The 26,344-nt window shown below is 38.2% G+C and overlaps 1 protein-coding gene across 1 annotated transcript in view; it reads left to right on the forward strand.

The window, feature by feature from the left end:
- Positions 1-7,433: 7,433 nt before the first annotated feature.
- Positions 7,434-26,344, forward strand: part of LOC150091812 (aldehyde dehydrogenase 1A1-like) — a 41,328-nt gene continuing 22,417 nt past the window's right edge. Inside the window, exons 1-3 of the mRNA XM_090377126.1 lie at positions 7,434-7,555; positions 18,132-18,236; positions 25,535-25,675. Of these exons, the coding sequence (XP_090233252.1) occupies positions 7,517-7,555; positions 18,132-18,236; positions 25,535-25,675 (285 nt within the window). The 5' untranslated portion in view covers positions 7,434-7,516. The remainder of the gene's footprint in view (positions 7,556-18,131; positions 18,237-25,534; positions 25,676-26,344) is intronic.

The raw sequence follows: 26,344 nt of genomic DNA on the forward strand, positions 1-26,344 counted from the left end.
TCTCTATGACTTCCTCACATCTTGTTGGAGATAGATATGAAGCGTTACCTCATCCTTGATTATCATATTTTGCTATATGAAAACTAGGAAAAGGATCATACTCAGCAAGAAACCAGTAATTCAAGTATCCCAAAGTAGTGGCCATTCTGTTGAGAATTAAATACTTCTGTATTACCACGAAATGCTAATCTGTAAGAACAAAATTCTTACACTTATCCTAGCGAATGTTATGTTATAAATATTATAACATAACAAGAAAAAGATGTATATAGTAAATAATATTATTTACATAGGATGATTTTCAGCTTAGATTGCGATCGCTCTGTCCATACAGTCAAGCAGGGGAGGATTAACGTAACAACGGGGGGTAGCAGGACGGTACACAAGACAATGGGAGCACTGGAAACACTAGTACAAAGGGAGCACCGCAAGGCCAGTTCATGGTCGCATAAACAGAAAGTGAGCAACTCTTTGGAAGAAGAAGAACAAGGGAACCGACTCCCCCTTGTGGAAGGAAGATTTTAAGAACTAAGAGGGTGAAGAAAACCCTGGATGCGATATACACCTGTGGTAATGGCTAGCCACTATATGAAACAGACCGACTCTTGAGCACTTATTAATTTCCAAGGAGCGGTAGAGAAGAAAACAGAGTGGACTAATGGCGGTAAGTGAATCGGGAATGATCACAAGGAAATATCGAGAAATTTCTAGACGCCCTGTAGTTCATCGAAGTTGCTGGAAATTTTGTAAACAGGAAGTTACCCCAGGAGAGGGAAGGGCCAAGAAAAACGGAAGAAGTGGGAGAGAGCGAATGAGAATAATGAGATGATGGAGAACGAACGACGATTGGATCAAAATAGAATGAGCGCCTGAAAAAAAGAAGAGGTGCAAGACAGAAAAGACAGTGAAGAGTTTTTCTTGGGAGAGTTGTGAGTTTTTGGCAGTGTGGAAGTTTTTGAGAGTTCCGTGGAGATGCCTGAGTGATGTTCGGCTGGAAAGAAATCCCGAGAAGTGCCGGGAGAATCGCCAGAAAATAACGGACAGAGTAATGAGTTGTGGGAGTTGCTGTTCAAGAGTTGTTGGAATAGGAAGGAGATAACCGTTGAACGATGGAAACACCTATGCTGGAGCTGAGAAAAAGGATCGAAAAGCCTCACCATAGAACGATAAGGAAGAGCTACATAGCCAGGCTTCCTGATAAAGCAGTAAGAAGAGTCCTGATAATTCTATTGTGCTTCCCAGTTTCATCGAACTGATCAGACGCCCATAAGCAGGCCGGAGCAACTTATTTAATAGCCGTATGAAAGAAGAGCGAGTTCCTGAACGTAGGAGAATCCCCGTAGATGAACAGCAGTACTTTGCCGATGAAAAATTCCAGTTGGAGCTGATGATGCCCTATGCTGTTGATGATGAGTCGCCCCTGAACTGAGAAAAGGTAGTGTAAAGAGTGATTCCCTAAGTTAATATGTAAGTACGAGATAATAATTTTAAGCTAGATTTGAAGAGAAGGACTTTAGAAAAATGTTTATTTAGTTGATAGTAGATTTGAAGAGAAGGACTTTAGAAAAATGTTTATTTAGTTGATAGTAGATTTGGTATTGATTAGTATAAAGGAAGAAAAGGGTTCATAGATGTATGTACTTCATCTCAAGGATAAGTTAAAGCAAGGAAGATTTAGATACATGTACTTGAGACTGGTATGTTCTAAGTTAAGAAGTAAAGGTGTTCTATGTACTTGAAACGTTACAAAATATTAAGATTGAATTATTTTGGAAGGGATAATTAATGAAAGATTATAGCGGGGATTTATAAATCTAGGACAATATCCATAGAGGTGTTAAGCCCCACTGAGGTAATTCCAGTTGGAAGTTTAACTGTTAGAAAGAAAAAATAATGTTATGAGATGTAACCTAAACCAGAAGGAGAAAAAGCAGAAAGACACGAAGAGACATATTATATCATTTGCTATTAATTTTACATCTTAACACACATATAATGCCAGTTATTAACATTATACCAATTGATGTTGTATGATACAATTCTTTAATGTATATACTGTGAAATAAACAAATTTGTATATGTTTATCATGTGTAGTATTGAGTCATTCTGAATACTCAGCCAGTCCAGAGGAGACATACACGAACCATTATTCCCCCAGAATCTGTGATCTTCTGTGCAGTATACAAGTCAGGTGTTAACGTGGAGGGTGGTAAATTAAGGGGGAAATTTAATTGAGAAATACAAAATTAAAAGTGGTAGGTCTGGAAGGTTAACGAGATTTATTATAAAAGAAATAAATAATAATAATATAAAAGAAAAAAGTATTATCCCCCCAGAATAACTATTATCCACAAACCACCCCCCACAAATCCACGAGATGAGAGAAACTTTATAGTTGAAACTACTCTTTGCAGTACTTTTTCCAGTATTCTTTTTCCTTTGTGAATTGGATTTCCAATATTGAATCAGTTCGTCCAAGTGCTTTTCGTCTAGAAATCCATGTCATCATAGTGGGCTGATGTCCAGAACTGTTCTCATGTTCTGTAATCCGTGTAGAGCAGTGCTTCTCAAAGTGGACGACGGGGGGGGGGGCGATAGGCATGAAAGGGGGCGACAGGGGGCGGATGGAGCATTTTTTCGAGATAATTTCGCAAACTGTATAAGAATATAGTTCGCCGAAGCATACGGCTTGGCGAGTTCAGAGAGCCCTTTGCCTGAGAGAGGCACTGGTCGAAACCAGAACAGATGCTGCTCAAAGTAGGCCCTAGCTGAAATCTAAGTAGGTCCTAGCCTCAAATCAGCGTAGGTCTTTAACTGCCGAATTATTGAGCATAATAATACTGATTAATGAAGGGTTATTACTTAATAATACACTGGCAAAATTCACATCATTAATCCTCTTCTTCTTCTTTATCTTCGCCTTCTTCCCACGTTTATATGGGGTCGGCATTTCCATCCTTAATTCTTTTCCTCCCTCCTCCATCCTCTCTCTTTTAAATCCTCTGCCACCTTTGTCCTTCCATCTCAGCTTAGGTCTCCTCCTCTTCCTCTTCCCTATCACCTCCAACTTCGCATCTCTTCCCCACATACTCCTCTCTTCTTCGTTCTGCGTGTCCAAGCCACTTCAACCTAGATTACCGCATTTTTTTTTAATCAGAGGCCCCACCTCAACCGTACCTCTGATGTAGTCATTTCTTATCCTGTCCTTCCTCGTCACACCACACATCCATTTTAGCATCCTCATCTCCGCCACTTCCATCTTCTTCTCCTGGGCCCTCGTAATTGCCCATGTCTCAGCACCGTACATCAATGCGGGTCTAACCACAGTTTATACACCCTTCCCTTCATTATACAATTACTTTCTTATCACACAGCATCCCACTCATCTTCTCCAGTTCAACCATCCACATTGCACTCTATGCTGTATTTCTGCACTCAATCCTCCATCCCTCTCAACGTTCGATCCCAGATACTTCAATTTCGAAACTGATGGTAGCTTTTCCTCTTGCAGTTTTATAGAACTCTCATCTTCTCCATTCAATGCCATATATTCTATCTTTGTTCTACTTATCCTAATGCCTCTCTCTTCCAGCGCTTTCCTCCATTCCTTCAATTTCATCTCTACCTTTCTCTTGGGATGGTTCACAAAGTACAATATCGTCCGCGAACAGCATACTGCATGGTGCTGTACTCTTCACGTCTCTCACCAACACATCCAAATAAAACATGGTAAAATGAAATTCATATAAAAAGAAAGATAGGCCTTTGCCGCTAGGTTTGACAAATTGACATTATACTATAAGGCCTAAGCAAACCGAATAACATCTGACTTATTGGCATCCACTCTTAAATCTCTATCAAAAATTAATCACAACAGTCAACAGTTTATCATATACGTGATATAATAACATACTATAATTATAAACTTAATGCAGTAACTGTAAACACCAATGTCAGTCCTTGTCAGATTTCAAAACCTTTTGCAAAGTTCCAACCAATAAAACCATTATTCATATTTTACAGTCTGTATGATGTCACAAACCGTCATACAACTTATATGTATACAGTACAGTGTTTCTTTTTGCCGTAGTATGATTACTACAAATATATATACAGTATATTGATTGAACCCTTTTTTTTTAAATAGATAATTTAGAGTACTTATACTTTGATTAGCATTCACAAATGAAATAACTTTTCACTTAATCTCTGGAGGCCCTCCAGCTGGCGGAGGCTCCTGGGCTGTAGTCCCTAAAGCCCATACCTTAATCTGGCCCTGTGTGTGTATGTGTGTTGTTCAGTTGTTTCTGGGCACTTTGCCACTAGCAAGGTGCGCCCTGGTATCCGTCTACGCCACGAGGAAGCGGACCACAACCAAGTAGGAACCGCGGCTAACCTCGAGTGTGACATACCGAATGTCCAAACCAATAAAATATAAATAAATAAATAAAATAAAAAAATAAAAGAACTGATAGAAAACTACCAACAAATTCCGCATCAGTGCAGGCTAGTGTCAGTAAAGAAAGCAAAAAATCTGTAATTGCATATATTCTTCGGTCGGTTTGCCTGTTTGTTGGACAAATATCTAAGTTTCTGGGCGATTCAGTTTCCATCAGGACTCCCGCCGAGACCGACGAAGTCGACCAAGCTGTAAAAGAAGCGCATTAAAATCCATGCGTCATGACGGGAATCGAAATTAGACCTTTTCCGCACCGTGTGGGAGGTCAGTGATTACAACTACTATGAGAATCGCTAGGGTACAGCAACGTATCACAACAAAGCAAATCGACTGTGAAATGTCACTTTACCGTGTCCATAATTGAGAGAGAGAGAGAGAGAGATAATCTTTATTACCCTTCACGGCCATAAAGCCAGGGGCTTACAGTTTCCCAAACTTCCGGGAAAATTGAACAATTATTTACAAAAAGGTAATTTTACAAAGAAAACATATATAATACAAAGGAGAGAACTCGTTACGAGAGTTAAATCTGATTGAGCTGGCTTAACATCGAGATAAGAGCACCAGCTCAATCAGACAGGAACAGATGCAAAGTACACATCAGTCATTGCTGATTAGTCCTACTCGTCATAATTTTTTTCCGGTAAGTCCTGGTCAGCAGCGAATTGTTCAGGTCGGCGTCCAGTGCCTGGGTTTGCTTGAGCATCTGCTGAGGAAGGAACCTGTCCGAGAGATGGAGTCGTGCTGAATGCGAGTAGAGCTCGGGATTGGCCCCAAGGGCAGCAGGGGGGATCCTCCAGCCACAGGTATCCCAGAATGAAGGTGTTGCCATTATGCCTGTTATCATCTTGACTGTTGCTAGGAGGCGTTGGTCGTCGACTAAGGTGGGAAGCCGTGGAATTCCGAGAGAGTTGGCAAGCTGCGTGGTACGAATCTGAGCTGGGAGGTTGTGCTTCCTGTTGGCCCACTTTAGGAGCCAGAATTCTGTGGCAAAGAGTGGTTTCTTTATTGACGGTGCCGCTGACGCCCAAATTTCAGCAGCATAGAGTAAAGGTGGAAAGATAACTGTTCTTATGTACCTCACAGTTATCTTTTTATCTGTGATATGAAGGAGATGTTGTTTTGCTATCCACCGGAGCCTTGAAGCACGTGTGAGGAGCATGTCGATGTGGGCGTTGAATCGAAGTTTTGGGTCGAATACAACGCCCAGATCACGATGGCTGGACACAATTGGGATGAGGGTGTTGCCGACCGAAGGCTGGAGAGAAGAAGGCGTTTGCTTCAATGAATACACCATGAATTCGGACTTAGCAGGATTGATCTTGAGCCCAAACTGGCAGAGGTAAGATGTGACTATGGTGAGAGTGTTGTTAATTTCCACTTTTACCAGATCTAGGTCTTGACCTGGGATGATGGGAGTGAGTATCTTGATATCGTCCGCATAGCTCAGTAGACATCGAGAATGTGCAACCAGTGGGAAGATAATGGATGAAAATAGAAGGCCCGAAATGACCCCTCCTTGTGGGACTCCTGCGGTGACGGATCTAGTAAGGGTGCGATCTCCTGTATGAAGTTTTATAACTCTGTTATTCAGAAGAGAGGAGAGAAAGCATAATATGTCCCCTGTGATCTGGAAGTGGCATTCCAGGAGAGTGAGAAGTTGATTTACTTGGACGGCATCAAATGCAGCCTCAATGTCTAAGTAAGTCACAGCTAGTTCCTGCCTATTCTCCAATGCTGACAAGATAGTATTCGTGGTGGCTAGCAGATTGTTGATCGTTGATCTGTTTGGAAGGGAGTAGTGAATTTGGGCTGGATTACTGGGCAAGATCTGCTTAGTGAGGATGGGGAGTAAGGCCTTCTCCAGGAGCTTCAGCAGGCTGGAGGAGTTGGAGATGGGTCGGAAGTGTTTAGGTTTCGATGGCGACTGAACTTTGGCTAAAGGTTTGATGAGATAGTTTTTCCACTGCTGTGGGAAAATTTTGTTCGAGAGTAACTGGTTGAAGATAATTAAAACTGGCTGAATAATGTTCGGACTTAGGCATTTGAGCATGAATTGGGGAACTCCATCATCACCAGTGGTTGACGAGGCAGGTAGAGAATTGATGGCTACGATCAGCTGTTGTTTTGTAATCTGAATGTTGTTCAACACTTCTTGCTGGATGGGCTCTGTTAGTAGAGCTAGATCTGAGTTTGGCATAGGATTACGGTTAAATCTTGTTGCGTGTATTGTATGATGGGTTCGCTTGCTTGTATATTCCAGGAGATAAAGCAATGCAACCGTCATCCAAAACTAACTCAGCTACGTGTGAAAAGCCTATAAAAGTTTTCTCTTATCTTGACAGGATTCAAACTAACGTCTGCTTGCGTTGATAGTAATACCGTGCACCCCCCCCCATGAGGGTAAAACTGCAGCCATTATCAACCCACTGCGGGATGGAAGCCTCCTCAACAATTCATGCTGAGGGAAATGGACCATAATCTGCCACGCTGGTCCAGTGCGGGTTGGCAGATCGACCGTATTTAGCAGTCAGGGGCTTGAACCCCGGGCAATTAAGGAGCGTGTCTACTGCACTCCTGCTCCTGACCACTCGGCTACGAAGGGTAGCGGATCTCATTTAGAATGCAGTTATTCCATTCGCATTTGAAATGTACTATACTTCTCTCCATAATGAAACAATTCAGATTTATTTCTTTCAGGAATTATTATTACCGAATGCTGATATTTGTGTGAATGTTATGAATGACTTGAGATATTTCTACCACCTTGTTCTTTCTTTGTCATTTATCCACTAAAACGTCTTATGTTATTGCGTACATTTTGAAGGGGTGGGGACGACGGCGCATTGAAACATTCAAACATTAGAATTAACAGCATAAATTCAGAAAAGTTCCAGGAGGAAGCACGCTTCCTCTGTTAGGAAATACGTAATCTTCATAACTATATCTTGATTGCGTGTACTTTCCGACTTGCTATAAAACCAAGAGCTGCGGCTATTGACGTTCTTCTGAGTACCGTGTCGTTCGAGCGTTCAGTACAAAGTTTAGTAGCAGCGATGGCACCCGACCGCAACCCAGAGATAAAATACACCAAAGTAAGTAATCGCTGCATGCGTGACAAGCAAAAATTCATTAGTTTACTGATATATAACAACTGCAGAGTAATTTTTTGATTTGAAGATGAGTTAATATTCGTGGACTTATGTTAATTACAAAAATGCTTTTTTTGCTTTTTGTTTCTTTTGAATCAGAGTTAAAAAAAAAAAAAAAAACCCTTACTCTCCGAGGAATCTTTGTTGAAGTGGGGGGGGGGGGGGGGACGATTAAATTTTTTTTTTGGCTTAGATTAGCTAAAATTGCCCTAAGGGGAATTATACCTTTATTTATTTATTTATTGTTATTTTTTTGAGTGAACAGGCCTTGAAAATAAACTCCCAAAATAAATTAGTGTACTGACGTGAAGCTTATGCGATAGGAGAATATTGATTTTAATAAACTTATGAGTAACTTTTCATAAAAGTTTCTTCATGCTGCTGTACATAATTTACTATTTTGCTTATATACTAATAAATATTGTAATTCGAATGTTCAATTATTCGACAAATTATATTCTGGTTATTTTGTATTCTTTAATTAAAATTAATTTAAAAAAATCAGAAGAAACTTGCACAAAGTATATTAGAAGTGTTTATTCAGTGTGCGATAAACAAATTTAAGTTCATTTTCAATTATTTTAATTAAAGAAAGAATATTTGAGGAATATAAAGTTTTGAATTCTTAACCTTCACCATTTGTGGAATAAATATGTGGAAAATAAACTTTTGGCATCTGCTGTATTGAGAATAAACATTACCCAGGGTGCCGAAGTTTATAGGAGTACCAAAAATCAAAGGAGAAACAGAAAAAAAAAAAAAAAAAAATTCACTAACAAGAAACAAGTGAACAACTTAAAAATATATGTATAGCATATTTAAAACATTTATCTGGTGGCCTGATTGCTACAACTTCTTGAGCCAAATAAATATTAAAAACAAATATTACCTCTTTGAGGGCATTTGTTGCCCTCAAAGAGGTCAACTTGAATATATCAAAAGCTGTCTCCCAGCTTTCAAAATCAATCAAATACTTTTAAAAACTAAATGCCAATGATAAATGCCTTCCAGATGATGTAAAAAATGTGTTAATTGAATTGAACCTGAATTTAAGCAACAAGAATTATTATTAGCTACATGGTGCAAGGAAGCCTAAGTTTTATGCTGCACCAGCCAAAAAAAAAATTCCCAAATCTCCCTGAGAGAGAGAGAGAGAGAGAGAGAGAGAGAGTTGTAGCTATTTGGTTTTTAGGAGCATTAGCAACTAAGGCCATATTGCTCCGGGGATATGCGGTGGTCATTCCCTGACCTTTCTGCATCCTCCATATTTGGTGGTCACTGACTCGAACCCCAGTCTAATTAAGAAGAGTGTGCTATGCACTGCTGCTCCTGCCCACCTGGCTATGCAGGTGCGAGAGAGAGAGAGAGAGATAGATAATCTAACATTTCCATTCCATGACTATATGCAATCAGCTGAATAGATTAACAACCTTATAAATTGAATGTGGTATTGCCAAAAATTTGCATCTGGACAAAATGATCCAAACATTTGTAACTTATCAGGAAAAAGTTAATCTTTGAAAGTGAAATTTTAATGAGTGTGTAAGAATTAATGCTACTTGTTTATTGAAATTAAATTAATTTTACACTTATTTTAAAATGAACTGAATGAAATAAAATTGCATCAATTTATTTTTAAACTGAGAAACTTTTTGCAACTTATATGAATGGAATGGGGTATGTGCTGCAAAGCAAAGTTGGCTGAGGAGGCCACAACTCTCAACTGGCTCAGTCTAGCAGAATAGTCTGTTATGCATGGGTAGATTTGGGTAGACAACTACCTTGAGTGTAGAGGCAGTTTCAATTTAGTATTTTTGAAGGTTGCATTTTATTTTCTTTCCCCTGGAGCCAATTTCAGTGCCATGGCCCAGTACGGTACCGTTAAACCTCCCAAATGTGGCCATCTCATTATTTGGCACCACCAATTTTCCAACTGTATTTAGGAATGTAGGCTAGTCCAGCAAACCACTTGAGAACCAATAAGTTTAGTTATCAGATTGAGCAATCACACTAGTAGTGCATTAAAACAGTGTACAGATGCAGCAGATATTACCTAAAAGGCACTTCAACAACAATGAGAAATTTAGCTATATATATATATAAACAAACAATGGCTTATTCATTTTCTCATTTCTCAACTTGCAGACAAAATGTTAGACTATGGGAACGATTTACTAAAGATGTTTACTGTTAGTGAATGTCTTTTTAAATTTTGGGTTTTGTTTGTAAACAACATTCATGAAGTAACTCCATTTTTTGACATAGGTCACTTAATTAAATTAAATATCCTAGAGGATTGAGGACTTTCAAAATGCATACACAGATCCTCATCTATTGTGGAAAAGGTATTGTTCAATACACTTTGACATTGGGATGTCAAAGTGATTGTTTGAATAATTTTTTGCATTTTCCCATACCAAAATGTACAGTGCTATCCACACACACACACACAGTATGGTATGTTTTTGAAAGGGAAATAATTTTATTTTTACTGTACTATATATTTACTTTACTGTACAATATTTATTGTAGTTTTCCATGTAATTTGTTTCCTTTCTCTCCGAAAAAAGATACATGTGTACACTGTCCATTTTATCAGGTACACCAATCCTTTTCAAACAGTGGGGTGCTCCTTCAGTAATATCATGTATTCATACCACTCAATCAAAGCAAGTATACAGATATATAGGGATGCTGCTTGTTCAATTCATGTGAGACTGTGCAAGATGAAAGATTTAAGTGACTTTGAACATGTGGTAGTCAGTGGCACCCCTGTTGGAGTTTACATGTAAGATTGTCTTTGGTGCATTGAAATTGGCCAAGTAACCAGATAATATCTAGCCAATGGGAATGACTAGATATTATTTGGTTATATAGCAATCTTGTGGCAGGAAATGATGCAGGTGGCAGTGGAGGCTGAAAGGACTTGTTCAGGATAATCAAACGGCTACCATCAGTCAAATTACAACTATGATAACCACAGGCACTTCAGAATGCATAACTTGTACCCTGCCATGGATGGGGTATAACAGGAAAATACCAAACTGGGTTCTACTCCTGTCAGCAAAAACAAGATATGGTTACAGTCAGCTCAGGGACACCAACTCTGAAGTTGGTGTCCCTGATTGGATATATGTAGAAGATTGGATATATGTTGCTTGGTCTGAATCCTGATTCCTGTTGTTTTGTGTTTAAAATATGACAAAAACAGCACACATCTGCGGACCTATCCTTCTGGTTGTCAACAATGCAGGCTGGTGATAGCAGTGTAATAGCACATGCAGCATTTTTGTGGTGTACGTTAGGAGGACCTTTGATACCAGTGGTGCAATATTTAGATGACACAGGCTATCTCTAAATTGTTTTCAATCAGGTGCATCCCTTTATGGCTACAGTGTATCCGTCTGTGAATGAATGGGTTCTTCCACTACGATAATGTGCCATACTATAAGGCCAGAAGTGTACAGAAATGGTCCTGGAAATGGGTGAAATCAGCCTACTGCAGTGGCTTTTCCACCCTCCAGATCTCAATCCAATCAAGCACCTATAGGATGAGGTGGAACAAGCTCTTCTCAGCAGAGATTTTCAATCTTCTAATTTGCAACAACTGTGGGAAGCAATTGAGCTATTGTCAACAGACTAGCTTCCATAAAGAAACTGGTTTATGCTGACCTAATGGCTTTTGACATCTCATGGACTCTGCCTCACTGAATCCAGGCTCTTCTGAGAGATTAAGGGGAGGACCCACTTGCTGTTATGTAGCAGTATCATTAATTTTAATCTTATTGTTTTCATTTATTTTAGTCCTGTTGTAAACTGACTTAAATTAGTCCTGTTGTTAACAGACTAAAATAAATTCTGTTTTTTTAACAGACACCAGCAGTATCTTAATATAAGGAAAGATGAGAAAACAGTTGAAATTAATAAGAAAAGTTGTTTTTTATTTTTTTTTTTTTTAACGATCCAAGAGGAGTTAGTAAAATGAATGAAAGTGTAATTTTTGCTGTTATAAAAAAGTCCAGAATTAAGGGCAAAAAAAAAAAAAAATTGAAATTACAGGGAAAGGGATTTAGATTAGATTGTAGGAAGTTTTCTTTTAGCTAGTGAGTCATTGATTGCTGGAACAAGTTGCCTCCACAGGTAGTTGAAGCTGACAGTTTGAAGAAATTCAGTCAACTGGATAGTTACCTGCTTGAGGATTGAATTACATAATTTGTTTTCTTTTCTACTTATATATATATATTTTATTTATTTTTGTTTTGGCCATTGCATCAAAAGCCTATGGCTACTTTGCACTATTTGGCTAATACTAATATTAATCCAGACTTTCAAGTACTGTATATTTTTTTTTTCTGTTAGGGCTAAGAATAAATCAGTGCAGTAATTAATTTTTTAGGGCATAATCATCAATTCAAGCTCTAAATAAAATAAGTCAACAACTATCATTCTCTTTGAAATCCACATCAATGGAAATTCAGCCATGCTTGGATGGAGTGCCAATATCAATTCTTGAATAATATATGGATCTGGGAATCATTTGTTGCTAAGTTTTGGACACTACCAAAAGTATCTTCTTGGTAAAATATGTTGCCTATGCTGGAAAATAAAGCACCACCTTCTGATTTAAGTTAAATGCACTATTAACTGCATTTGTATATTTGTCTACATTAGTTTACTTTATGAAGCTTAAATATTGTTGTTGACAGGGGTATTGAGAGCCAGTATGGGAACATGGTAAAGATGGCCTCACTGGGCTGGCCTGCCTTTTCTGCAGGGGGAGATTGGAGTCTGAGTCCCCTTCATAATCTTTGGGCCTATGATAACTGAGTTTCCTGCATCCCTCCAACACTTTTGGGTGTTAGCAGCAAAAATTAATGTGAAAGCTATTTTTATGTAGGATTTGTGGATTCTTCACACTGTTATTTGCAAACACCTCCAGCTACAACAGTGGACCTGGACCTATGTGTGTTTGTGTAGTATTTATCCTTAGTTTGATGTTTTAACTCATTTAATCTGAAGTATCTCTTCATATGGTTTGTCTGACACTGATATCAAGCTCCCTCCTGTCATGTGTCATTAACAGCTAATTGTAACAGTACTGTTTTGTGCTGCTGCTGCGTGGTGTCAATACATCAGTAGAGCAATTCATTCAAACTAAATTTTTAATTGGTTTGAGAAGTTGTGGTGCTTTAGTTAAAACAAAATTATTTTTAATAGCACTAGAGCTCTGTTGCCACATCCATATAAAATATTTTGTGTTCACAGACTGATTTGCATGAACTGATTAAAACTGGAATAACTGGCAGGGAAAAAGGTCTACCTCCTCTGCCTGAGATCAGCTAACCCTAGCTCTCACAGAAGAGAGCCCTAGAATTCACCCTAGTTAACAATAATGAAATCTAGATTTCTGCATATGACTCCAGTAATAATATTAATCCATGAAGAGCAGTGTCCATTGATTACCACTGTCTTCTCCCCACTCATCCTTTATCCATAGCAGCTACTTTTCCTTAAGGCTATACTGTTCCAATTTGTACAGCAGTCTTCCATGTGCAACAGTATCAAAAACTATTCTGAAATCCAAATACAATAGATTCCAGTTATTTGGACCACTGGTTAATTGTGGCAGCCATTTATTTGGGACAAATCTTAAAGAACAGAATCTAATTGAGAAAATAGCCAGGGTTTTCTTTGCTTAATTGGGACAACATGCCCATTTAATCAGGGGTGGGGACTGCAGCACTCGATTACCCAGTGAGGTACATGTATGCATCTGTGGCATACAGGAAGCCTGGTTTTGCATATTCATCTATTTTGCGTAAATGGAAGAGTAAAGTAAATTCTCATGGCATTCCTTACTCTTTCTTGGATGACATATACAAGGTGTACATATACCCATTAGCCAAAACATTATAACCACCTACCTAATAGTGTGTTGAGTCACCTTTTGTCATAACTGCTTCTACCTGGTGTAGCACAATTCCATGAGACCGTGGTGGAAGGTTTCCTCAGCCAGAAGGACATGTAGTTTGCCAACAGAGTGAGGTGCTGGCATGGACTGGCAAATGTTGTTTCACTACAACCCACAAATATTTAATGGGTTTATATTGGAATTTGACAGCCAAGGGAGCACAGGAAATGATTAGCATTAGTAGAGGCATATGATGCAAGAAAGCAAGCTTATGCAGCATCAGCCAAAAAAAAACCCTTCCACTTCACCCCTCCATTCGTTCGAAATACCTGTCCAACTGAGCCTTAAATTTATATCAACTTCCACAACAAGGGATGGAAGTCTGTTCCACCAACCAACTACCCGCTGGCTAAAGGCAAATTTCCGCACATCTATCCTACTGTCTATCTATCCTACACATCTATCTGTCTTTCCTCAATTTGAATTTATGCCCTCTCAGGTGATTATTCTGAGCAAGAGTCAGTATCCCATCAGCATTGAGCATGCTCAAACCATTCAAGGCCTTGTACACCTCTTATCAGATCACCTCGCCGGTGCCTAGTCTCCAGACACTGTAATTTGCAAAACTTAAGCCCTTTCTTCGTAAGAGCAACCCTTTGTTCCATTCACTAACCCTGTTGCCCTTCTCTGTACTCGCTCCAGCAGCTCCACATCCTTCCTGAAATGAGGCCTCCTGACCAGTGCCTTATACAAGGGAATAATCACCTCCCTATCCTTGCTAGAAAAATTCCTGTATATCATTGATAAGACACCATGAGCTACTCTTGCAACCCATCTGCACTGCTCAGAGAACTTCATATCTGCCTGCACAATTACCCCTGGGTCCTTTTCATTCTCTACCACTGTCAGTGTAGTACCACAGAGTTGATACATTGCTCTGGGGTTGCTGTTTCCCATATGTAGTACTTTACATTTGTCAATGTTAAACTTCATTTGCCACCTCTCAGCACATCTGCTCAACCTTTCCAGATCCTGTTGCAGCAGCGTAGCGTCCTTAACAACCCTGCCAACCTTTGTATCGTCTGCAAACTTGGACATTAAGCTTGATATACCATCATCAATATTATTTATAAATACAGAAAACAACAATGAACCCAACACTGAACCCTGAGGGACTCCACTAATAACATTAGTCCACGATGAGCAGTGTCCATTAATTACCACTCTGTCTTCTGCCACTCAACCATCCCTTTATCCATAGCAACAATTTGCCACCAGTGCCACACTGCTCCAATTTGTGCACCAGTCTTCCATGTGCAACAGTATCAAAAGCCTTTCTAAGATCCAAATATATGATATCAAAATTATTCCCTGCATCCAGTTCCTCTGTGACCACATCATAGTATCCAATCAAATTGGTCAGGCAAGACCTTCCCTTAATAAAACCATGCTGTGTCTGAGCTATAACTGAATTCTTGTCAAGATGATCCTTTAGTGCTTCTTTAACCAGTGCTTCCATTAATTTTCCTGGAACAGAAGTTAAACTCGCAGGTTTATAATTACTTGTGTCAGCCTTTGATCCTCCTTTGTGAATTGGGGTTACATTTGCACATCTCCAGTCTGTGGGTACCTCGCCTCAGTCCAAGGAAGCTCTCATAATTATGGCTAACGGATTGCTTACTTCCTTTGCTGCCTCCTTTAATATAACTGGATAGATCCCATCCACCCCAGGTGCCTTTCTTGTATTTATCTTCAACAATTTCTCCTCCACTTTACTCTCAATTATTACAAGATCATCTAGCTCACTGCCAGTATTTACTTCATCTATGGCATTCCCCTTCCTGAATAACTCTTGTGCGAATGTAGATGCAAAATATTGATTTAATTTGTTAGCTACCTGAGCAGGATCATGAACCGTTGAACGATCGATATCAAGTGGACCAATCTGATTCGTCCCCTTCCTTCTAGAGTTTACATGAGTAAAGAACTCCTTGCTGTTTTTCTTTGCATCCCTTGCCAAAGATTTCTGTTAATCTGCCTTCACCTGCCTAACCTCCTTTGTAACTTGGTTACAGATCAACTTATCTATCATAGGCTTCTGTGTCACGTGTTAATTTGTATGTATCCCATGCATTTTTCTTCTCTGCCATATGTCTCATTAGTTCATCTGGCATCCATTTAGGTCTGAACCTTGAATAATATTTTTTAGTTGGTATGTAAAGCCTAGTAGCTTCCAAGATAAGTTCTTTGAATGCTTTCCATTTTGAGTTTGCTGTTGGTAACATCATCAGTTGGTCCCACTGTATAGAATTTAAATACTCTGTCAGACAATTGTAGTCGCCTTTACGAATGCAATAACCCTTCCCTTTACTCCTGATGGTAGTTACCTCCTTGAGTAAATCCCACTTCAGCACACTATGATCACTCCCACCTAGTGGTTCCTGTATCTGCAGATTCTTAATGCATGAAGAATCACTACTGATAATCAAATCAAGAGTATTACTCTCTCTAGTTGCCTCCCCAACATGCTGATGTAGAAAACATCATCCAATAAATCCACAAAAGCCTTGCTAGTATGTGAGTGACCAACCCACAAATTCCAGTCAATATCTGGGAAATTAAAATCCCCCATTATAAGACTCTCTGATTTACTGGCCCACTCTATTTCCCTGTACAGTTTCTTATTATACTCATCAGAGCCATTAGGCCTATAGCACACTCCTACTCTCAATTTTGATCTCCCAATGCTTATGTCACACCAAACTGACTCGACACTGCACTGTCCAGCGATGTCAACTGGCTTCACTTCCTTGGATTTTATGTGTTTCTTAACTAATAGCATAACCCCTCCTCCCTTCCTATCCTTTCTGTAGACATTGTACTCCCCAAATTCCAGTTCTGCATTACTTATATCTGTGTGACATCACGTCTCTGATATCCCAACAATATCTGCCTTTGATGCTTTGAGACATTATTGGACACGAACTTTGAACCATCACCGTGTGATGTAGACTTAGTGGCATTGTCTTGTTGAAAGAGTCCTTCGCTATTTGGATACATTGTCACCATGTAGGGCAAAACCTGATCTGAAATGGTGCTGAGTTAGGATCTGGTGGTGAGGGTGTGTTCATGAAAACATCTCCAAAACCATGATACCGCCACTGCCAGCCTGTGTTTGTCCAACCATATAGCTAGGTGCAGCTGTTTATCTGCTCTCCATAGAATATTTACCTGATGGAACTTGAAACCATTAATAAGAGCAAGTGACCTTTTTTTTTTTTTTTTTTTTTTTTTTTCCCCAGTCATCCTTTTCCAGGAATGGTACTCCCATGCCCACTGCAGGCAGTGTTGATGACAGTTGGTCAGTCAACATGGGCACACCAGGTCATCTACTCTGTAGGCCTATCTGCAAGAGCATCCTCTGGGTGTTGTCAGAAATGTTTTTCTCTGTGCTCTGGTTATAGGCTGCCGTTGAAGGATTGTGAGCTGGCTGTTGTCCTGACAGCACATACAGATGCCATTCACCTTGACAATCAGCTAGTGGTGGTTTCCCCATCCCAGCTTGTTGAGTGATTGTGTCCCCCTCTTTGGACATTCCTGTCTTAACTTCACTATGGTGGCCCTTGAACAGTTGACAGTGACTGTTCCTTCCTAGCGCCACAAATCATTCCTCATTCAAACTATCAGGTCCTTTCCTATCCCATTGCATGAGCTTCCTACTGATGAACTGACAGGCATGACACATTCCATCACTATATATGCTGCACTGGTCAGGGATGTCGTTTAGGTGCATATATTGTTATGCATATGATGTGGTAGTGTAATAAGCTAATATCAAGAATGCCCCATTTTTATGGTTCAGAATCATTATAATATAGACTCATTATATGCAGGTATAAATAATGAGGTGTTTTTTTTTTTTGTTTGGAAATTTTGACTTTAGTGATGAACAGATTTTTTTTCAGTCTGTTGGGATTAATGAAATGATTAGAAACTGCTTCTCCAAAATATTGTCAACTTATCTGTTACTTAGATTCAATTTCACAGATGAATACACATTGTATGTTTACATTATACATCTGAAGCTATTTTGTATCATATACATTGTTATTGGTGCATGGGATGTGAACTAAGGTTCTTTAAAAGTACTTATAGTAGCAAATTATAGGAGTTCTGATTTAGTTTGGCATTATAACAGAAGTTGGATAATTTGGTATCTATGAGACTGCTGTAGTACTGGATTAACAGATATTCCAGATCATTAAAAGTAATTCAAATATTTCGTATGCCTATGTTGTTTGCCTTATTTTTTTTTTATTTTTTTTATAGTTCTTATAAGAGATTTAATTGAGAAATTTCCATTTTTTTCTTAAATGGCTTGACAAATATTTATATATAACTAAAGATACAATAATTAATATTGAACCAACTTTCAGTTCTTTCTGCTCCTTGATGTCATATAGGAACAACAACCATTATTGTACTTACAAAGTTTTAAAAAAAAGCACATAATTATCTTTTATTTTTATAATTTATATTTGTTTCTTTCTACATTAATGACTGTAACTACATTAATATGCTTGTACCTTTTTTTTTTTTTCATTGCAGATATTTATTAATAATAATTGGGTTAATTCTGTCAGTGGTAAAACATTTCCCACATTTAATCCTTGTACTGCAGAAAAGATATGTGATGTACAGGAAGGTGATAAAGTAAGTAATTTTAGTAAATTTTATTAATTTTATAAACAGTGTTGAAAATACCCTTTATTTTATTTGACTGTCAGTTTCTTACTAGTATTTAATGTCATTATAATCTAGTGCTAAATTAAAAAAAAATAATAATAAATAATAAAAAACCAGCCAAGACTTTCAAAACATTTCCTGAAGGAAATGGTATCATTGCTTTAGATTTTGGATCTTTCTATCCAAAGGTACTTGCTAAACTTTAGTTGTACTTTGAGACATTACAATAACCTGAATTCATGAACTGAAATGTGGAAACTTCATCTCATTGTTCATAAGAAGTGTACTTTTACTCTATTTTTGGAGTCCCTATCCTGATTCACTTGTGAATATGTACTGTTGTCTTGTGTCCTTCATTATATGGCTGCTATGTGAATCAGAATGGTCATATCTTGCTGTTAATTTGGATGTCTTGCTAGTACTCCTGCTTGGACTTTTACGAGAATATAACTTTTTGCTGATCAGTTTCTTGGTACAGTGTTACATCCATCACATTTGGCTAAGGTAAAGAAAGTCTGCATGAGAAGCATGCAAAAGTTCGATGAAATTTACTGGTAAAAGTACTTTGCTGTAACAGCATCTGTATTATTGCTCACTCGGTAAACAGATGGTGGGTGTTATTGGTCTGGAGTAGAAGTTAAATCCCACGGGAGCTTGAAACCCTCTCGAAGTGGAGGGGAAGGGTAACCTGACCTTTTTTCTTTTAGAGTTACTAATTGAATCACAAACAGTCATACTGGAAGTTCTGGTGTCGTAAAAAATGTTCATAACGTAGTTTCACCGGTAAACTTTTTTGAAGTTTGCCGTGCTTCTCATGTGAGCTTCCTTTGCCTTTTTTTTTTTCTTAATAAACAATTTATCCACTAGTCCACCAGTGATTCTAAAGAAAAAAAAGTGAGGTTACCCCCTCCACTTCGGGAGGGATTCAATTTCTTCTCCTGACTGATAACACCCACCATCTGTTTACCGAGTGAGCAACAATACAGATGCCGTTATGGCAAAGTAATTTTACCAGTAAATTTCATCAAACTTTTGCATGCTTCTCATACAGGCTTTCTTTACCTTCGCCTCACATTTTTATGAAATTAGTTGTTACGCTGAGAGTTCTTATAGTCTGCCTGAATTTTCTTCAAGACATAATTATCTCACACACTTGCTGTCTCTTCTGCTCCAAGAAGACCTGTGCATTAGACAGTTTTGTGATGGCGTCTCACTTTTGGTGATTTGTCAGCTTTAGTCATAGTTGCTTTCAGTTCATTGGTCCAAAGCGAGTCAAGGAGATTGTTCTATGCTTTGAAGTAAGGTGGCTAAAACAAGTCATGGTCACATCATTTCTGTTGGAGCTGTTGCCCAACTTTCACAGAATGAATCTGTACTGGAAATCTATAGCAATTCTGATATTCCTACAGTTTATAGAACTTTGCACTTTGAGTGCTGCAACTCTAGCATAGTAAACATTTCATTGTGCACTGTTTGAATCTTAAGCACAAATGTGTACTCTTTTGTTCCTCTTCTCTGCATCCATTGCAGCAGACCTACAATCTAAAATAAGGCTTCCAGACCTGTATGCAGTGCATGATGTGGCCTAACCATTGCCTTATTCAACAGCAGGATAATTGCCTCCTTATCCCTGCTGGCAAAATTCCTGTATGTCATTGACAAAACTTCATGAGTTGTTCTGGCTGCCCGTCTACACTACTCACATAACTTCATATCTGACTGCACAATTACCCTCAGGTCTTTCATTTTCCACTACCCTGAGGGTAGTACCACAGAGAATGTGATTACTGCCACCCATGTGCAGTATCTTGCACTTGTCAATATTAAACTTCAATTGCTCTCCTTAGCTCATCTACCTAATATTTTCTAGATCTTGTTGCAGTAACTTACCTTGGTTACTGTCATTAACACCCTGCCAAAGTTCATATCATTTGTAAACTTAAACATTAAGCCAGATATGCCTTCATTCATATTATTAATAAATGTAGAAAATAATAATAAAAATGGGCCCAGCACTGAACCCAGGGATACTTCATTAATAACATTATACAGGAAGAGAAGTATCCACTAATAACAATTGTCTTCTTCCACTCAATGATGCCTTTATCCATAGCAGTTACTTTCCCTTAATGCCACACTGATTTATACAGCACCAATTTATGCAGCTGTCTTTTTATGTACAGCAGTATCAAAAAACTCTTCTGAAATCCAAGTATATGATATCAAAATTATTTTTTTCATCCAATTTCTTTGTTATTGTTATAGTATCCAATCAGATTAGCATTAGTAGAGGCATTTGATGCAAGAAAGCAAGCTTATGCAGCATCAGCCAACAAAAAAAAAAAAAAAACCCACTTCCACTTCACCCCTCTGTTCGTTCAAAATACCTGTCCAGCTGAGCCTTAAACTTATTTAGGCTACCAACCTCCACCACAAGGAAAGGAGGTCTGTTCCACCAACCAACCACCCGCTGGCTAAAGGCAAATTTCCGCACATCTATCCTACATGTCTTTCCTCAATTTGAATTTATGCCCTCTCAGGTGATTTTTCTAAGCTAGAGGAAGAATCCCATCAGCATTGAGCATGCTTAAACCATTCAAGGCTTTATACACCTCTATCAGATCACCTCGCTGGTGCCTAGTCTCCAGACACTGTAATTTGCAAAACTTAAGCCTTTCTTCGTAAGAGCACCCCTTTGTTCCATTCACTAATCTTGTTGCCCTTCTCTGTACTCGTTCCAGCAGCTCTACATCCTTCTTGAAATGAGGCCTCCAGACCTGTATACAGTACTCTAGGTGTGGCCTGACCATTGCCTTATACAATGGAATAATCACCTCCTTATCCCTGCTGGAAAAATTCCTGTATATCATTGACAATACTCCATGAGCTACTCTTGCAGCCTGTCTGCACTGCTCAGAGAACTTCATATCTGCCTGCACAACCACCCCCAAGTCCCTTTCATTCTCTACCACTGTCAGTGTAGTACCACAGAGTTGATACGTTGCTCTGGGGTTGCTGTTTCCCATGTGTAGTACTTTACATTTGTCAATGTTAAACTTCATTTGCCACCTCTCAGCCCATCTGCTCAACCTTTCCAGATCCTGTTGCAGCAGCATAGTGTCAGTAGTGTCCTTGACAACCCTGCCAACCTTTGTATCATCTGCAAACTTGGACATTAAGCTTGATATACCATCATCAATATCATTTATAAATAGAGAAAACAATAATAGACCCAACACTGAGCCCTGAGGGACTCCACTAATAACATTAGTCCACGATGAGCAGTGTCCATTGATTACCACTCTGTCTTCTCCCCCTCAGCCACCCCTTTATCCACAGCAGCAATTTGCCTCCAATGTCACACTGTTCCAATTTGTGTAGCAGTCTTCCATGTGCAACAGTATCAAAAGCCTTTCTAAGATCCAAGTATATAATATCAAAGTTATTCCCTGCATCCAGTTCTTTTGTGACTACATCATAGTATCCAATCAAGTTGGTCAGGCAAGACTTCCCCTTAACAAAACCATGCTGTGTCTGAGCTATAACTGAAGTCTTGTCTAAATGATCCTGCAGTGCTTCTTTAACCAGTGCCTCCATTAATTTTCCTGGAACAGAAGTTAAGCTCACAGGTCTATAATTACTTGTGTCAGCCTTTGATCCTCCTTTGTGAATTGGGGTCCCATTTGCACATTTCCAGTCTATGGGTACCTCCCCTGAGTCCAAGGAAGCTCTCATAATTATGGCTAAGGGTTTGCTTACTTCCTTTGCTGCCTCCTTTAATATAACTGGATAGATCCCATCCACTCCGGGTGCCTTTCTTGTGTTTATTTTCAACAGTTTCTCCTCCACTTTACTCCCAGTTATTTTAAGATTCTGTAGCTTACTGCTAGAGTTGAATACACCTCTGGCATTCCCCTTGCTGAATAACTCCTCATGTGTGAATGTCGATGCAAAATATTCATTTAGTTTGTTAGCTACCTGAGCAGGATCATCAACAGTTGACCCATCAATATCAAGTGGACCAATATTCATTTAGTTTGTTAGCTACCTGAGCAGGATCATCAACAGTTGACCCATCAATATCAAGTGGACCAATCTGATTCATCCCCTTCCTTCTAGAGTTTACATAAGTAAAGAACTCTTTGCTGTTTTTCTTTGCATCCCTTGCCAAGGATTTCTCGTAATCTGCTTTCGCCTGCCTAACCTCCTTTGTAACTTGGTTGCATATCAACTTGTATCTATCATAGGCTTCTGTGTCATGTGTTAATTTGTAAGTATCCCATGCATTTTTCTTCTCTGCCATACGCCTCATTAGTTCATTTGACATCCATTTTGGCCTAAACCTTGAACAATATTTCTTAGTTGGTATGTAAAGCCTAGTAGCTTCCAAGATAAGTTCTTTGAATGCTTCCCATTTTGAATTTGCTGTTGGTAACATCATCAGTTGGTCCCACTGTATAGAATTTAAATACTGTCTCAGTCCATCGTAGTCGCCTTTACGGAAGCAATAACCCTTCCCTTTACCCCTAATGGTAGTTACCTCTTTGAGTAAATCCCACTTCAGCACACTGTGATCACTGCCACCTAGTGGTTCATTTATCTGCAGATTCTTAATGCATGAAGAATCGCTGCTGATAATCAAATCAAGAGTATTGCTCCCTCTAGTTGCCTCCCGAACATGCTGATGTAGAAAACAATCATCCAATAAATCCACAAAAGCCCTGCTAGTGTGTGAGTAACCAGCCCCCAAATTCCAGTCAATATCTGGGAAATGAAAATCTCCCATTATAAGACTCTCTGATTTACTGGCCCACTCTATTTCCCTGTACAGTTTCTTATTATACTCATCAGAGTCATTAGGCCTATAGCACACTCCTACTCTCAATTTTGATCTCCCAATTCTTATGTCACACCAAACTGACTCAACACTGCACTGTCCGGCGATGTCGACTGGCTTCACTTCCTTGGTTTTTATGTGTTTCTTAACTAATAGCATAACCCCTCCCCCCTTCCTATTCTGTCTATCCTTTCTGTAGACGTACTCCTCAAATTGCAGTTCTGCATCCCTTATATCTGTGTGACACCACGTCTCTGATATCCCAACAATATCTGCCTTTGATGTTTTGAGCAATACCTCAAATTCATCAAATTTATTTACTAAACTCCTAGCATTGGTGTACACGCAAGTATAATTGCACCTGTTTCTATTCTTAGCTACCCTAACACAACCCATGTGTTTACTTGTACCACAATGGCTCCCAGCAGTCTCTGAAATACCATGCATCTTGTTTTTCAGGCTTCTGCTCATTCTAATAGAAGCAGTGCAAGAATCTCTTTCACCTCTGCCAGTGGCTACTGTCAATTTATTGACAGTAGCCACTGGCCAGACAAGGTCTTCTCTTAGTATGGATTTGCTAACTCTAAGATAACTGCATTCCTGTCTAGATAGTAATGCATTACTTCTTTAACCAGTGATTCCATTATTTTCCTCAAAAGAGAAGTCAAGCTAGCAGGTCTATAATTATTTGTGTCACCCTTTGATCCCTCTTTGTGAATTTGGGGATACATTTGCACATCTCTAGTCCATAGGGACTTTTCCCAAATCCAAGTATGTTCTTGTAATTGTGGCTAAAGCTTTGCTTACTTCCTTTGCTGTTGCCCTTAATATAATTGGATAGATCCCAATCATCCCAGATACATTTATTTTTAATTTCTCTTCCACTTTCCTCTCTATTATCAAAGTCATTAAGCTCACTCTTAGAATTTAATAAACTTTTGGCATCTCAATTCCTAAAAAAATTCCTTGTGTTAATGTAGATGCCAAATACCTATTGAGTTTGTAGGCAGTCAGAGCAGGATCATTGACAGTTAAACCAACATATGTGATTCCTTCCCTTAGTGGAGTGAATTTGAGGATTCAGTTACCATGGAACAGAAGAAGAGTGTCATTTGTGGCTTAAAAAAGGTGCAGTTAGTGTAACAGGACCCAATTCCCAGAGGTGAGCTTAGTATCTAGAAGCCTGATGGTTTCAGAAGCTGGGGATCAGCAGATTTTTATTTTTTTCAGATCCTGGGGTACACAAGTTATCATTACCATTTGATTCAATGCATTTCTCATAAAAATGAAGAACAATTGCAATACAGAGATTGATCTATTTGGGCTATTTAAATTCTGTGTAGGCATTAAAGCAAAGTAAAACTCCATGAAAGTTGCTTAATTTGGAATTGTTTTGATTCCAAATGAATATATTAATCTCTAAGATGTTGGAGTTGAATGACTATATACTCACTTGCATTGTAAATCTGGTATTCTTAGAAATGAATTTTTAAAAAAGGGGAGGGGGTAAAACATTTTAAAGACCTTGTATAGTTAAGAACTAAAGTATAAAATTGACTTTATGAAGAACATGATTTTTCAGGAAATTTTTTTTTTTTCAGTAATGTAGATCTGTGTTTCCTTTTTTTTGTTCTGCCATGGCAGCGAATTTTAAAAATATATTAAAAACAACTTAAATGTAAACTGGCTGGTTGGGGAAAAAAAAAAAAAAAAAAAAAAGATGCCTGTAGGCAGTAAACTTGCTGCTGAACTATGATTGTACAAATAGGATAAACAAGAAATTAGAACATAAAATAGGGTGTTTTTATTTATTTTTTATATATATATACATGCGTGCATGTGTGTTTTTTTTTATGCAAACATCAGTGAATAGTGATAATTTATAATGAAATTGAGCTGGTTGGAATGAAATCAAATTTTTAAACTGCTGACGGTTACAATTAAATCATTTCTAGAAACTTAATTTTATTTAATTCTCTTATAGCAGAAAAACTTGCTTAACATAAGTAGTTTGCAAATGGGAGGAAGTTTGCACGGGCTATGTTACTTGGTTGTTTACCTCTACCTATTGTTTTCTACAAGAATGTTGAAATGTCCATCTTCTGTACAATAAGCAGCGCTTGGAATGCAGTTCTAGTTCATCATATGTATCAGTAGTGCATGTACATAATTGATTATTAAAAATAAGACCCCCACATCTTGCACGCCTGTGGTATGCATGCTACTTGTTTAAACACTGATTTAGATTATAATGGCAAAATCATTTAAATTGTGTAATACTCTTAAAGCAATAAGTTAAATTTTTTTTTTTTTTTTTTTTTAAGAACTTTTACTATTATGACATAATAGGAATTGTATTCCTATTGATGCTTTACTAAGGTTGGCAAATTGAGTTGTTCTTTTTTTTTTAAACAAACTTATCTTTCAGGCAGATGTGGATCTTGCAGTTAAAGCAGCTCGTGAAGCATTCAAATTGGGATCTCCATGGAGGACTATGGATGCATCAAATAGAGGAGTTCTACTCCATAAATTTGCAGATTTGATGTTAAGAGATAAAGAATATTTAGCTGTGAGTAAATAGTTCCTCTTCAAAATGTTTCTTTTTATTTAGCCACTATAAAATGTATTAAATAAATTTTTTCCAATTATAAAGAACCTTTACTTTCTGGTGAAAGTTCTTATAAGAATGAATATTAAAAACTTTGATAAAGTCTGAGTAGTTGATCTTGCAACATAAAATAACCTCGGCCTGTAGATCACTGTTACCCAAATGATGTTGCTCGGAACATTTGTGTTCTGTGAAGTGAAAGCATGGGTTCTTCCAGACCAGAAAAATGTTTATATTAAATGTGATATTTTTCTTTTTTTTTTTTTTTAATTTAGTAATCAAGTTGATCTCTTAATTTTATTAAGAGTACATTATTTTTATCCATACTTATTATGACTATTTTCTGGCTCTGTACATTATGTTAAGAGTACTATTGGAGTTCCTTAAATTTTTCAAGATTATGAAAGGGTTCTGTGGGCAAATTTAAATTGGGAAATGCTGCTGTAGATAAATCTGCTATATCTGAAATGGTTGAGGAGGATTGGGGGAATGTTCAGTTTTTTTTTTTTTTTTTTTAAACAATTTTTTTTGTAATGGAACATTTACAAAAAAAAACTAAATCAACATGTTAGTGACATATCAGTTTGCTTAGTATAATACCAGGGGATTTAACATACTGGTGTTTAGGAT

The sequence above is a fragment of the Mastigoproctus giganteus genome, chromosome 1 (genome assembly GCF_048544385.1).
Source record: "Mastigoproctus giganteus isolate SK-2022 chromosome 1, ASM4854438v1, whole genome shotgun sequence".
NCBI lineage: Eukaryota > Metazoa > Arthropoda > Arachnida > Uropygi > Thelyphonidae > Mastigoproctus > Mastigoproctus giganteus.